Genomic DNA, 14053 nt, shown 5'->3' with positions numbered 1-14053 from the left:
TTAGAAGACCAAGTCTCATTCACGGATAAGTTAGTAATCCAACAAACTGGGAGAAAACAGAGAAGATGTATAGATGGCAGTGAGATGTAGAAGTACAGTGCATGTATGAACGACTAGGCAATGAAGTGTAGAAATAGACAACCATTGACAGGGTATATGGTTCCCTCGTCCCTTGGTCATGGCACGTGTAAACAATGCGGAGTAAAATACCAATCAACCCGCATGGAATGCCGCTTATGCCCACGGATTATCCTCCTTAGGCAACACACCCAGCCTCGCATGTACGGGAGGTTCAATGGCCGTGCTCGTAATAATCGGCTCGGCCTCCCTCTCCACGACCTCTTCCACCTCGTCCTCGTCCTCGTCGGCAACCTTGAATATCTCACCTTCATCTCCTTCCCTTTCCCGCTCCACCTCCACCTCACCTACCTCCCTCTCCCCGTGTGATTCATCGTCCACGACGTACCCTCTCCGATATACCTTCTTTAAGCCGCGCTTCGCCGGCTCTCCCTTGCGACGCTCCCATGTGTTCTCCTCTTGTGCCGCCTGCTGGTCCTCAACTACGAGATCCACGGCATCCGGCGGTAGCACAGGTCGCCTGCTGTCGGGCGTCGGTGGGGATCGCGCGTCCACGGACGGTCGCTTAGACTTGCCAGCAGCGGAGGATGCAGAGGAGCCTGTCGAAGGTACCTGCTTCATTGGGGGCGATCGCACTCGCGGAGAAGACGAGGATGACGAAGGCTGAGATGTTCGACTGGGCTTTGTCCTTGCCTTCGTCCAGCGTAGCTTCACATCGCCCGCATCCAGCTCCTGAATTCTGTTGTCATCGAAATCCACGAGCCTTCTCCGTTCATCTGGAACTTCTGGCCAGTCGTCGGGTCCACTTCTGGGCTCCTTGTCCGGCCCACCCGCTATCACCGGATAGGAGCTGCCCACTGCGCCATAGCCCCCTTTACCATGGGGTCGCACCCTGGCGAAGTATGCACCACGCTCATCCCTCAATATCCTCTCTTCTTCGTCCCACATCTTCAGTTTCGCTGTCTCAGAACTGACGTCGATACACGGGTAATTGTAGTCCCCGAACAGATAACGCCGGCTCATATCGAACAGCTGCTCGTCTTCATCGTCCAACTCACCGAACGGGAGATCGAATCCATCTCCGTCTTCGTCCTGCTGGTGCCGCGTGGAGATGAACGGCTCGATCTGTCCGCGGTCCATCCGGGCTCGTAGGTCTGGCGCATAATGCACCACGTTCGCAGCCTCTTCTTCAAGCAACGGTGCATAATCCTCCTCCTCCGCGCCTCGCAGCGTATCCCCTGCGCGTCCACCCGCGACCCGCTCCACCACCCTGCGTGCCGCATTCTCCACTCTGCCAGTGTCGACGTGGTCCTCCTCAGCCAGCCTCGGCAGCCAATACTTCTTCCTGCCACCCTCTGCATACCTGAGTCCGGCTCTGATCCGCCGGTCCCTCCCCAGGCCCTGGTGGATCCCGCCCTCACTCGGCTCGAACTCCCTGTAGTCAACGCCTTCTCCACGGAGCGTCCGCTTGGTGTCCTCGACGACGTCCTTCAACCCGAACGCGTCGCGGAACGCGTACCACACGGGCATGCGGCCGACGTAGGCCGCGTAGGGGTCGATGTAATCGTGGTACGAGAACGCGTACATGTGCGCAAACGCGAACAAAGGCATCTCGAAGGTGATAAGTGTATCAGAAAGCCCGAGGGAGATGTGTTCCCGGTCGGTGTAGGGCCCTAGTTTGGTAATAACACCGCCGGCGACAAGGATGGAGATGCCGATGGTTTGCCAGAAAGAGAAGAAGAGGACGCCTTTCACGCACAGGAATTTGGGCATAGGTCTACATATATGTCAGCTAGTCACATCTCAGGTGTGAATGATTCATGGCGTACCGAAATGGGCGAAGATCGTCTGAGACGCACAGCCAGAACATGGCGAGGCAGTATAGTGCCAGGCAAATGGAGACGTTATACACTATGCTAACATACAGATATCCAGAGGCGGCACGTAGGTCACCTTCGTTGTACTTCCCAAGCGACTTGAGCAGCAAAGTAGCCATGGCTAATATAGGCTTTACTTGCACGTATTCTAACCCACGGTCAGGAAGATCTGAGAACGCGCGGAAGTTTTGGGCACTCACGAAGAATACCTCGCTTCAGAAACAGGAACGTATATGGATCACTGATATCAAGTTCACGCTGAAAGAGGCTCGCCGGAAATGGCGGCTCCTTCGGTGGCCGCCCATGTACCATGATGAGTAATGAACGCTCTCCTCCGAGGTAAGCGACGAGTAGTTGGAAGAAACAGTAGATCACGAATGCCTGTCTTGTCTCAATGACTTGTGCGGGCAGATCATGAATGTAGCACGCACCTCGTATATGTCACGGATAGCATCGATCACAAACGCCGCTCCAAGAGAAAACAGCGATATCAGGGACGAGATGGCGTATATGGGTACCATGAGCATGATTCGTACTACCATTCTATATGCAAAGAAGAGAGACGCGACAGAGCCGTAAACCCATTATCATCTGCAGAACTTGCAACCGAACAAAGGGATATGCGCGAACCGTTGTAGGATCGGCTTGCGATAGTTCTTGAGCTGCAGTACAATGGACATCGCGGACACAGCTGTGGCAACTAGCGTTGATATTCCGGCGAATGTAAGTAACATTGGGTTCAGAGAAGAACCTGACCCGGAGCCAAGGTCAGTATCCTTGTCCGCGGGCGCCATAACGTATGTCGTAAGATTCATTAGAGACATCTCGTAGATTTATACAGAGTCCAAACGAGCGCGTTTCAATGAAAGACAGGGCACAGCAAGGGCACAACTGAGCTGCTCGATGGCCGCAGCACGGTGGTCCACTTCTGAGTGACGACAGGCGCAGTCGGGCTAAACGCGCGTGGCCATCGGACAGGACCCCAGCTCATTGGCTGCCACAGTGGGACCCCGGAGATCCCGCCACCGCAAGGATCGTCACGATCCATCGGCGGGAGGACAGCGGTCGCATTGTAAAATAATTATGCAGAGAGATGGTACGTACAGTCCAATATCCCAATCAACTAGGAAGGTTGGCTACCTAAAATGTATGACAAGTACTCGCACGAAGGGTCAAGTTTAGCTAGACTAGCATGTGCAGTCGGACATAGAATGGAGCGATGAGAACAAGGCCATGTCATCAAATCTCAGCTTTGCGCCGGTCACGCAATGCATGGGTGTTTTACCTAACGTCTCCGGATCTCTTGAAAACCATCCTCATCGGCCAACCCGATAACACTTGCGGAGATAACCATGTGATCGTGCCCGCGATCTCCAACCGCAAAAAGCTTAGAGTTTCAGAGCTTCAACAATCTCTGAAGCAGAGCTAGAGCATGACCACGGAGATGTCGGGACCGATGAGTATACGTAGGACTCGTCATCAGAATCATCAAAATCATCCTGCTCCGAAGATTCTCTGTCATCCGTTCTGCAGAATTCACCCAAGTTCCGCGGCAGGTACGTAGCAACAATCCCTCTGGAAGGCACGTACTCCTCTTCAAGAATACGAGTGGGACAGTCCCATACAACGGCTCCGGGAAGCAATAATCGCAAGTCTTTGTCCGTATCCCGAGTGGGGGGCAATACATCCAATAGATTAGGGATGTTCTTGAGAGACCAATCAAGGATTCTGACCCTTTCGAGGTTAGAAAATAGCGCCGGTTCGGGTGTCCAATCAGGCGCGTCTTCTTCCGGACAATGCCATATATCCAAGAAACGGAGATTGGGGTGGCTGCGCACGGTAGTGTTCTGGTTGACGACAAGATGTTCCAGCACCGGACAGTGACTGACCGCCGCTCGATCATCGGTCATCGACGACCATGTATCCAGGGAGAGAAACTTCAGGTTACGCCCTCTCACCCGCATGATATCCTCCATACGTCCGCTGCCCCATCCAGCGACAGTGAGATGGATTAATGAAGGTGTCTGCAGCATAGCAAGGCAGTCTAGAGAGCACCCGTCGGTCAAGTACAGCCATAACCGTTCCAATTTCGCGAGACAAGCTGGGTCCATATAAACAAGCTCGGCCTGGGTGGTGCTGCCAACGTACAAGCTGAGCGCTTGGAGCTGTGGCATGCTCCCCAAGAAATCAAGCACGCAGAACGATAGAGGAATCGACCGCCCCAAAGATAACTCCGTAAGAGTTGACCGCGCTATCAGCAACGGAGCCAAATTGAGGTACCGAAATTCCTCGGCTACTAAGAAGTCCGGGGATAAGGCGAGCTTTGTGAGGCGAGGGCACATTATAATGATGTTCTTTAGACTCTCTTCAAGTTCCCAGAAGGAACAAAGGGGGATGCAGCCTTCAATAGATAGACTGTTCACCATGGATGGGAGGTTCAAGACGCTGCTTCTCCTGAGTGTCCGGAGAAATAGGCGCAATTGGGGAAACCGACGAAGAGCAATGTTCTTGTATAGTAAAGGTATGGCCATAGATCTCCACGTTCTACAAACCAGAATCACGGATTTCTTGTCGCGAAGAGCCTGACACCATGGCGAGTTCGGACCTCTAGAGAGTGAGTGGTCAAGAAGCTCATTAGGCGGAAAGACGTGTTCAAATATCGGTTCAAGGAGTTCTGGTAGCCTGAGAACCTTTGTGCACGCATCTTCTGGGCTCTCGTCCTATCACTCAAATCAGTCGGGTTACTGAAAGTAAGATGGAGAATGGATGAGAGACCTACAACACCCGAAGAGAGCTTTGCGAATTCCTCAGTCAGACGTGCAATTTCTCGCTTCATCGACGAGCATTTATCCTTATACCAGCTGATCTGGCCTTCAAGTTGCTTTATCTCTTCCATAATGCGTTCATTGTCGTCCCGTAGCAGCAGGATCTCGCGCCTTACGTGGGATGCCACATATTCCTCGCCGCCATCCGATGCGCCTGGATCTGTTTCAGTACAACCTCTGTACGCATCTGCATCAGTCTCCATCGATACCCTTCGTCTTCTGAGTGGGATAGTGGCAGTAACTTGGGAAAGCCGCAGTTGGCCACGGTCGAGGGAAAGGAAATGTGGCACGTCACGATTGGCATAGAGCCACGCACGGCAGATGCCGAACCACCCTGACTTAGGTTCATCTGCACAACATCTGCATCTCGCACTTAGACTTGAGAAGTATTCGGTATCAGATTCAGTTGGGCTTTGGTATGAAGGCTATTAAAAGGGGGAAATTATTACAGACTGCTGAGAGAGTCTCGCAAGACCGGCCGCAATGTCTAGGCGTCCTTATGACATCGCCTGTACTGCCGAGACATGCCTAATGTTGCCTTCAAAACTGAGGACTACATCCCTAACAGTGATTCAGCTGTTAAGCAAATCCGACTTCTGTCTCTGAATGAGAAGGAGGGGAACAGCTTTATTATAGAGGATCTGGACGATCACCACTTAGTCATCAGGGCGGATGAGAATATAGAGTGCGGATAGAGCTGGAAGCTGAGGTAGTTGGAGAAGAATACATACAGTCTAGAGGGACGATGTTGACATCCTACTCTCTCAACTTCTTCCATTGTAGACATGTGTGGCATCCGCGTAGCTGTCAATTCACGTCTCTGCAGGATGCCACCCATGTTTGCAGAGGAAGAGTCTGGTGCTGTTCATCTCTCGTTCAGACGTATTCGTAACTACGTACTGGGCAGTACGCTCACCGCGGGTCACGGAAGTAGTACGAGTCCTCGATCAGCGAGCATCACTCAGAATACGGCTTGAAATGACCCTTGCGCAACCCTTCACGTTTCCATAGGTGACTGATTTGGTCCAACGCTCATTGCTGAAGCCCTGTGAAGCGCGCCTTTCCATATGAGACGAAAGTGCGATGAAGCCGCCCTATCTCATCTTTACAGCTAAGTATATTGGTATGTCAGTCGTATCGTTGGTAACACCGAAGTGGTCGGGCGCTCCGAGACGGTATCCCCCCGAAATACGGTAAGGAGCTACCTTGAGGGTTTAATTAAGCTGGCCTCCGAGTAAACTATTTGGGCATCACGGTCATGGCGACGATGGGTATGATCCCGATTATTTCTTCTCAGATGACGAGGTGCGCGGAGGGAGCGCGGCATCGACAAGAATCACGAGCTTCGAGCAGCGGATGGCGAACTATCTTGAGCACCGCTTGCGAGTTCGGATCTCGAGCGTGAATCCAGGTTCATTGACGTGCGGGATGGGGTACTTTGGGCCACCCGCAATGGAGGCATCGCACAGAGATACCGGCGAGTATGGGGGATGCGGATGCGCGCTCGAGGTATTGTCTAGGAGGAGGACAGTCTGCCCAGAAGGCTAGACAGGATACATGAATAGTTCGGATGGGATCCGGAGATGTGAGCCATATACTTAGAGAAACCGAAAACTAGTCCAGAAATGATCCCGAGAGCTGTGCAATCTCAGCGGAGGCGAATTCCATGTCAAGCCGTAATTTCCCCCGGAACCGGCTGATTCTCATGGTCCTTTCCGGGCGTTGATAACGCTGACGATACGCTCCGATGCAGTGCTTTGCGTCCAGCAGCGATAGCTTTACATCGAACGACGCGCGGTGGTAGGAGGGCAACCACTCCACGTATCGAACAGGACCGCCGTTAAGGTTAGGAGGAACGCTCCGTTGAAGTCTGTCACTTGCGCCGGAACCTACTCTGCACCTGGTAAGCCTCTCTAGCGCTTTATGCATGAAATTAATGAGCGGTGCTGATAGGTAGAATTTCCTTCAACCATTTCGTTGACGTGTCATACGTTTGCCCCAGACTACCTTCCAAGTTGCGCGGCAGTAGGCAGACGCACAGGATATTCATAACGCTCTCAAGTGTTCTCTGCAATTGGTTGAAGTACTGGGAGAGCATGAAATGACTTCAATTGTGTCAGAAGATCGACGCATCAGAGTATCCCTGGAGTACAGCATCCGTGATCCAGAGAAGTCCTATCGTAAGTCCAGTCTTGCTTATCGAACCAGGGGACTCATTGTGAACCACCTGCAGAGAGTCAAGTGGGTATTTCCAACGTCAATGTGGCTCAGCTAACCCGCCACTGCCGTAGATTACCCCTGTACCAGACCTTTATGACCCCAATATCCCGCATGACTCGGATACTCTCGGTGAGTGGCGTCCATTCGTTGTTATGAGTCCGGCCGGGATCCTTACGCCTAGGGGATCATCATCAGAGGATGATTCCCCGTACCCAGAGGTTCGATCAGCTGTGGCTAACTTTGACGACCCTTCGATGCCGGCGTCTACCCTACGAGCATGGGTCCTCGGGCTAGTCTGGGCAATCATTCTTCCCGGCGTGAACCAGTTCTACTACTTCCGTTACCCCTCAATTGCAGTTGGCGGCGTAAGTCTCCCACGGATCCCTTGGTCAATAGGACGTACTCAATACATTTTAGCTTGTCGCTCAACTACTCACATTTCCCTTGGGCCGACTATGGGATAGATTCATGCCCAGAGTGACCGTGTTTGGGATATCAGTGAATCCTGGACCCTTCACGATCAAGGAACATGTGAGTGGACTACATGGCTCTGCTAACTGAATCCCTACCTATCATGCTCAGGTCTTGGTTACGATCATGGCCAACGTCGGGGCGCCTTCAGCATACGCGGTAAGCACCGTCTTCTGTTAGTCATCGGCGAGTTCTTAGACTGCCCAGACCGACGTTATTGCCGTTCAACGAGTAATGTATCATCAACAATTCAGTTTCATGTGTACGCTGGTTCCGCTTGTCTGAGATATCTTAGTTCTGACCTATTCAAAAGATCAATGTGAGTAATCACGCGGGGGACTGAGCGTGAGGTTTATGATATGCCGCAGGGATGTTGGTAATGTCGACACAATTAATTGGCTTCTCTATTGGTGGAATCGCTCGTCGGTTTCTGGTGACCCCAGCATCTATGAGTGAGTTAGGACGTCGAACCCCAAGGTTTACCCGCTCAATATGCACAGTCTGGCCAAATACCCTGGTATTGTGCGCGCTCTTCAACACGCTGCATTCGCAAAGATATGCCGGGTACGGGACTCGTGATGGCATTTCGAGGGAACGTTTCTTTTGCTACGCATTCTTCGGGGCGGCCGTCTGGTGTAAGTGCATCACATTCTTGACTCGCTTTGATGACCTGAATATCTCCAAGACTTTATGCCCGGCTATTTATTCCAGGCGCTCAGGTTGGTCGTCTAGCATAGTCATAATTCTGGAACCACAGAATTCATGTTTCGTTTTCTTTAGCGTTTTTGACTGGGTATGTCATTCCATATCTTCAGAGTATCCATGTCTTGAATTGCATATAGGTTTGCTGGATAGCTCCCAGAAATGTGGTCAGTAGTTTCGTGATATATCTCTTGGCTCAAACTCACTGGCGCGGATGCCCACGGAAGAAAATCAATCAGTTGTTTGGGTATACTTACTTGCTTCTTGGGGTTACCTGGTACTAACCGACCCCCTTAGCTACTACAGCGGATTGGGTTTCTCCCTAATCTCATTTGATTGGAATCAGATTGCATATATCGGTAGCCCGTAAGCACTAGATACGCTTGTCTGTATATTCTATTGTGCTGACAGCCCTTGAAGATTGGCAACCCCCTGTACGTGCACTAACAACACTTTCCCGGCGCCTTAGTAACATGTGATATAGGGTGGGCCGAAGCCAACGTCGCTGTTGGCTTCGTGTTCTTCTATTGTATGTGCCAGTTTATAGGGAACCTCAGTCGCTAACCAGTTGCATAGGGATACTGACACCTATTCTATACGTACGTCTCATATTTCCGAATCCGAACCACTACCGATATGAATCTAGTACGCCAACGCCTGGAATTCACAATACTTGCCGTATGTATACGCGGTGTATCTCCTACTGTGTAGGACTCACTGTGGATCTCCAGCATGTCATCTCGTGCCGCCTTTGACAACACAGGAAACTACTATAATACTACGCGAATTATCAAAGACGATTCCACCTTCGACCTGGAAGCGTACAAAGCATACAGTCCATTGTACCTATCGTGCGTGTCACAGGTTGCGACCCCTCATGTCTTCTTACCTTGCTGCAGTGCGACTTTCGCCGTAGCATACGGCTTGTCCTTTGCGTCAATCACTGCTACGATAACGCACGCCATCCTGTACTTCTGGAAGCCTATCAAAACCCAGTTCAAGCGGTCGCTGCAGGAACAACCGGACGTGCATGCTCGTCTAATGGCAAGTTATCCGTCAGGTGCGACTTTAGCATATTCACCAAACTCCCTTCTACTGAAACTATCCACCGACAGTGCCAGAGTGGTGGTATTCGTGTATCTTCGGTGAGGTGCACCATCGGGTTAGTGCATCCTTGTATGTACTAAGTGGAATCTCCAGTTGTTACGTTTGCTTTTGGATGCCTTTGCATCGAGCTCTGGCCCACTGGTATGACCATATGGGCCTTCTGCGTCGCGCTGATACTGGGTAATGTTTTCCTGGTCTCGTAAATATTCTTCTCCTGACTACGGCTGCTCTTATAGCCGTGGTCTACGTTGTTCCTGTCGGTCAGTCATCGTCGGCTGCCTCGGTAGTGCGATTGTTCACTCTGGACTAGGGATGATTCAAGCCATCACGAATCGGCAAGTCGGCCTGAAGTGAGATAACTTGTTTGATACCACTTCATAAGGTGCTAAATGCGATGGTCAGCGTTATATCCGAGCTACTAGCCGGTTTCATGATGCCTGGGCGTCCTTTGGCTCTAATGATGTGCGTCCCTCCTTCGAATAGTCTCTCTCACCGTGTTAATCCTCGAACAGGTTCAAGGCACGTTGAGAGTAATACAGTCCTTCTTGGCGAACCACGTTGACTTTGGTGTTTCAGACCTGGGGCTACATCACTATGTCTCAAGGCAAGTATCCACGACGTTTTCGCTAGGATGGACGCCAACGGTTTATTTGTAGCTATGGCATTCACGGCGGATTTCAAGCTCGGCCACTACATGAAGGTTCCTCCTCGGCCCATGTTCTGGGGGCAAGTATGTACTGTTTTCTAGGTATATGTCCCGATCGGTATATAATTGTTGGCTGCAAAGGTCGTCAGTACGATTATAGCCGGGACCGTACAACTAGGTGTACAGACATGGTCGGTTCCTATGTCTTGATATTTGCGACGCATGCTGACGCCTTCTCAGGATGTTTGCTAATATACCGTAAGTTCTCTGTTAGAAGCCAGAGTTTGCCTTTAACAACCATTACCAGCGATATGTGCTCTCCTCACAACAAAGACAGGTACGTATTGCGCTCCCTAGTGGGGGCCGTGTTTGACACAGCGCTGTCAGCTTTACTTGCGCGGGAACGGAAGTCTTCGGCGTAGCGTCAGTTGTAGTGCGTACATGTCAAGCACTTTTTCACGAGCCATCTGATGATCGCTTAGTGGGGAGCGATTGGCCCTGCACTACAGTTCGCAAAGGGTCAGATATACTAGTGAGTGCGTAAATTGCTGTTGTGAACACGTAGCTGACTATTGTGTTAGCGGTGAGCGAATGTCATAACTCGTCCATATGACCACCCGTAACCCCTGTTATCATAGCCTTGACCTTCTTCTTCCTCATTGGAGCATGCTGCCCGGTCATTGTATGGTGGATAACTAGGCGTTACCCGGATACCTTCTTGAACTATGCCAAGTACGTACTCCTCCGCTGAGGGCATCTGCGCCGTATCTGACATATTCTCAAGCTTCCCGTAGGCATCAGGTTTCTGAACCCGTCCGAATCCTCCTGACTCGGGATCACGCAGGCTCATCTTTGCTGGCGTGGGCCTCATGCCCCCTGCCACAGCAGCAAACTACGTCCCGTGGGTTATCATCGGCTTCATCTTCCAATACGTCATTCGAAGGCGACACTTTTCCTTCTGGGCGAAATATAACTGTACGCACGATACTGCTCCTACATTCTCGTGATCGGGAACTAACCCCACCCTGCCAGACGTCTTATCTGCCGCACTTGATGCCGGTACTGCCATCTCGACGATATTGATATTCTTCCTGTAAGTACTTACATATTCATCGCTGCTGTTGACTCGAGACCGACAATACGGCCCTGGAGGTTACAATATCCCAAAAACGGGACCATCGGCTTACACACTGTCCAAGCATGGTGGGGCAACACCGTCTTCCGGCACACCGCTGATTACAACCAGACGGCGCTGAGGACGTTGGCGGAGGGACAAAAATTTGGGTAAGCGACGAGCCTCTCCAGGCCATGAGCTGATCTCAACAATAAATCCCATTCGAAGGCCTTGGTAGCACGCCTGAGATGATATAGATGGACACGAGTTAGATGGTTTCTTGTTTGCTCTGGGTTTTTCGCCTGTCGGACCTGCGTCTCATCGTGTTTTGTTGTATTACCACCCATTGGCGACTTTTCTGCCGAGTTGCTTTGCTTGCTATCTTTGAGTGTAGTATCCAGCCGCTGTATCTCTTTATCATGAATCTGATGGTATTTCGCTGCCTAACTGAGCCTCGAGGCGGTGAGGAATCGTCTTTACGTTGCAGATTACGACGGCAAGCCAACAGCCTCCAGCACGGCATCGGCGACGCCACTCATGACACCCCTCCATTCATCCTCGTCAGCCTTGCCCGCGAGCATGTATGGCACACCCGCATCGCTCTTCACGCTGACATCTGGTATGAGGGGCAGTTGACCTGAGGAAGGGACAATCAGATGACTGGCGATCCACCGAGGAACCGGCTACCCACCCAGGACGCGCACGCCCAAGTGCTGAGCGACTTCGAGGAAGCGATCTGGCGGGCCGAATAAATATTGTGGGCTCGAGCACGAGGTACACTTGTAGTAGGATTGATTGAGGATCAGGCCTGTTATCTGCGTGTAGGGGGATCACGGGGAAAACATGGGTCACGTAGAGTGTTTCGCGTCAGAGGATGCCAGCGAGACGAAGTTGTCAGACTATGTCTCGAAGGTTCCAAAGGCGGGGCGGTAACGGGGACGCACCGGGACATCCACTTTGCGAAACATCGCTATCCCCTTCCGCACATCGGACAGGGACACGGATTGCGGTGTAGAAACAATCACCGCACCTATTCACGCTTTCAATGACCGCAGCGTCTACTCACTTCACATAACCTACCATCAACGACAACCAACTGCCCGAGAGTGAGCGGGACATCGCCCGTGCCGGGCGGCATATCGACCACCAGCACGTCCAAACCCTCGCCCTGTCTCCAGTCGACGTCGAACAGGAGTTGCTGCACGGCCTTCTGGACCATGAGCCCGCGCCAGACGACGGGGGTGTCTTCGCTTGAAGAGGAGGTTTGGGGGAGGAGGAAGCCCATGGACATACATGGAAGGGAGTGGTTCGTCAAGGGAAGAATAGCACCGGCTTGAGCAGGATAGGCTTAGTATGGGGTGCGGGTATACGAGCGAGAGAACTTGAAGGACGGACAAGATGTGAGATGCGGCTCGGACGCGTCGTCGAGGCCCATGAGTTTTGGGACGGAAGGGCCGAATATGTCCAAGTCTAGGATACCTACTCGCGGGCGTGTCCGATGAAGTGCGAGTGCGAAAGCCAGGTTGACTGTAACATCCGCATGATACGCGATATACGTATCAGTCCAAACGACAGAATACACATAAGAAATGGGTGCGTGCCTGCGACAGTGCTCTTCCCTACTCCTCCCTTGCCACTCGCAACGGCGACCACCTTCTTAACATTCGGTATCCCTCTTTTCGCAATTGGGCCTCCCCTTCTTGGTAGCTGCGGTGCGGGCCTTGCATTACGTTGCGGGAGACCCTTCCTTGTGCGTTACGGGGCCATTTCTGCTGAGTCCTCTGTTTGGATCAGGTCAAAGGTGCAGACTCACTAGAGGATTTTCGTGCAAGATTGGCCCTGAATGACTGAATGCTCTCCGAAATGGGACAAGGGGGACGCGGGCGGCCATAGTGGAGGAGTCAAGGCGTGACGGTGCGCGAGTCGGTGAGTCGGCTCAGATGAAGCTTAGATAATTCCACTTTGTCTCAGCCACCAATTGCAATGCGCCGGTTCATGCAAAGGTGCCATTATGGTAGCCGGACCTATCGTTGTTATCTGAGTGCTGATCCAAGCACCGGCAGGCATCGTGGAGACTTTCAAGAACAGACCACTCGTTCCCTGGAACAAGGGAGAATTGGAATATAAGAACCCTTCTCACGTTGTGCTGTGAGTACCTTCACTCTCATTTTTCTTGAGACATATGCATGTTGAAGTCCTCCACGAGATTCCGCCAGACGTTTAGATGTACCTATGGTTTCACCCGACGAGGGTCACGCTAAAGGAGGGAGTCGCACATGACAGCGCCAGCCACGTACGATCCCCCCTTCAGCGTGACCCTCGGTCCCGCAGTAAGGGCTCAATAGCCACCGTCCAAGATTGCGAATGTTACAGCATAAAGTATTGAAAAGGGCCTGAAACACGTTGACACGGCCCCTAACATCTTGCACATTCTTTGTTGCATGTGACGTCCATGACCTCCTTAGGCATGGAGAACAAAGGAGACGGCCATCTTCAGGCTGCACTGTGACGTACCGGCCCCGGGGCCGGTTATATATCGTGTGGCACGGTGGCCGTCGCTCAATCCACAGCTTCCGCCCGCTCAAAACCTTTCACCCAATAGATGGCTTATTTCCCCCGGTCAGATTCACCCCTCCCTCTGCCAGACCCAGCGGAGGGCATGGCACTCGAATTCGAGTTACCTGAGTACTATCCTCGCATGTCAGAGATACATCTTCATTCTCACGTCCAACCCAGATATCAATTCAGTGAAGAACTTAGACCACTCCAGGACTCCCGGCCTGGCAGTACTAATTCCCTGAACAACGCAAGGGTATTCGTGTGTCACATACGGCGCGAGCTCAGAGACAAGTGGTGGGTCTGGGATAGCATCAACAGGGCGCTGATATCTTACGTCGCCGGAGAGTGAGTTAGGTCCCTCTAGTGTTAGTGTGTGTGCGTTATAACATTGCTGACTGCATGTGGCTTTGCACATATAAATGTCCTCCAGGATAGATCAACGTAACTTGCTCAG

General features: G+C 51.9%; 4 protein-coding genes across 4 annotated transcripts; 1 reads left to right on the top strand and 3 right to left on the bottom strand.

Moving 5' to 3' along the window:
• Positions 1-234: 234 nt before the first annotated feature.
• On the bottom strand, positions 235-2497 carry GLOTRDRAFT_48893 (DUF300-domain-containing protein; the record flags this gene model as incomplete). Its single annotated transcript, XM_007871705.1, has 4 exons — positions 235-1855; positions 1908-2103; positions 2156-2336; positions 2387-2497. The coding sequence occupies 4 exons, from the start codon at positions 2495-2497 to the stop codon at positions 235-237; spliced, it is 2109 nt and encodes a 702-aa protein (XP_007869896.1).
• An 846-nt stretch (positions 2498-3343) lies between these two features.
• GLOTRDRAFT_132870 (uncharacterized protein) lies at positions 3344-4381 on the bottom strand (the record flags this gene model as incomplete). The annotated part of the gene is made up of 1 exon (XM_007871779.1): positions 3344-4381. The coding sequence occupies one exon, from the start codon at positions 4379-4381 to the stop codon at positions 3344-3346; it is 1038 nt and encodes a 345-aa protein (XP_007869970.1).
• A 2500-nt stretch (positions 4382-6881) lies between these two features.
• On the top strand, positions 6882-11214 carry GLOTRDRAFT_132869 (small oligopeptide transporter; the record flags this gene model as incomplete). The annotated part of the gene is made up of 38 exons (XM_007871778.1): positions 6882-6960; positions 7014-7021; positions 7072-7129; positions 7196-7365; positions 7418-7531; positions 7583-7630; positions 7679-7733; positions 7785-7790; positions 7840-7923; positions 7972-8106; positions 8157-8190; positions 8252-8264; positions 8314-8340; positions 8401-8420; positions 8471-8539; positions 8594-8607; positions 8658-8702; positions 8750-8772; positions 8820-8851; positions 8905-9024; positions 9073-9233; positions 9289-9318; positions 9374-9460; positions 9517-9540; positions 9591-9630; positions 9683-9742; positions 9857-10010; positions 10068-10117; positions 10167-10184; positions 10234-10263; positions 10314-10349; positions 10409-10434; positions 10492-10509; positions 10565-10658; positions 10711-10716; positions 10771-10901; positions 10959-11019; positions 11079-11214. The coding sequence occupies 38 exons, from the start codon at positions 6882-6884 to the stop codon at positions 11212-11214; spliced, it is 2316 nt and encodes a 771-aa protein (XP_007869969.1).
• Positions 11215-11500: 286 nt separating this feature from the next.
• On the bottom strand, positions 11501-13107 carry GLOTRDRAFT_117902 (P-loop containing nucleoside triphosphate hydrolase protein; the record flags this gene model as incomplete). Its single annotated transcript, XM_007871777.1, has 7 exons — positions 11501-11677; positions 11732-11855; positions 11985-12070; positions 12121-12372; positions 12436-12567; positions 12642-12731; positions 13065-13107. The coding sequence occupies 7 exons, from the start codon at positions 13105-13107 to the stop codon at positions 11529-11531; spliced, it is 876 nt and encodes a 291-aa protein (XP_007869968.1). The 3' UTR covers positions 11501-11528.
• Positions 13108-14053: the final 946 nt, after the last annotated feature.

Source organism: Gloeophyllum trabeum (assembly GCF_000344685.1).
Source record: "Gloeophyllum trabeum ATCC 11539 unplaced genomic scaffold GLOTRscaffold_00015, whole genome shotgun sequence".
Lineage (NCBI taxonomy): Eukaryota > Fungi > Basidiomycota > Agaricomycetes > Gloeophyllales > Gloeophyllaceae > Gloeophyllum > Gloeophyllum trabeum.
Note: the sequence above shows the minus strand (reverse complement) of the source record. Positions and strands in the feature narration are given on the sequence as shown.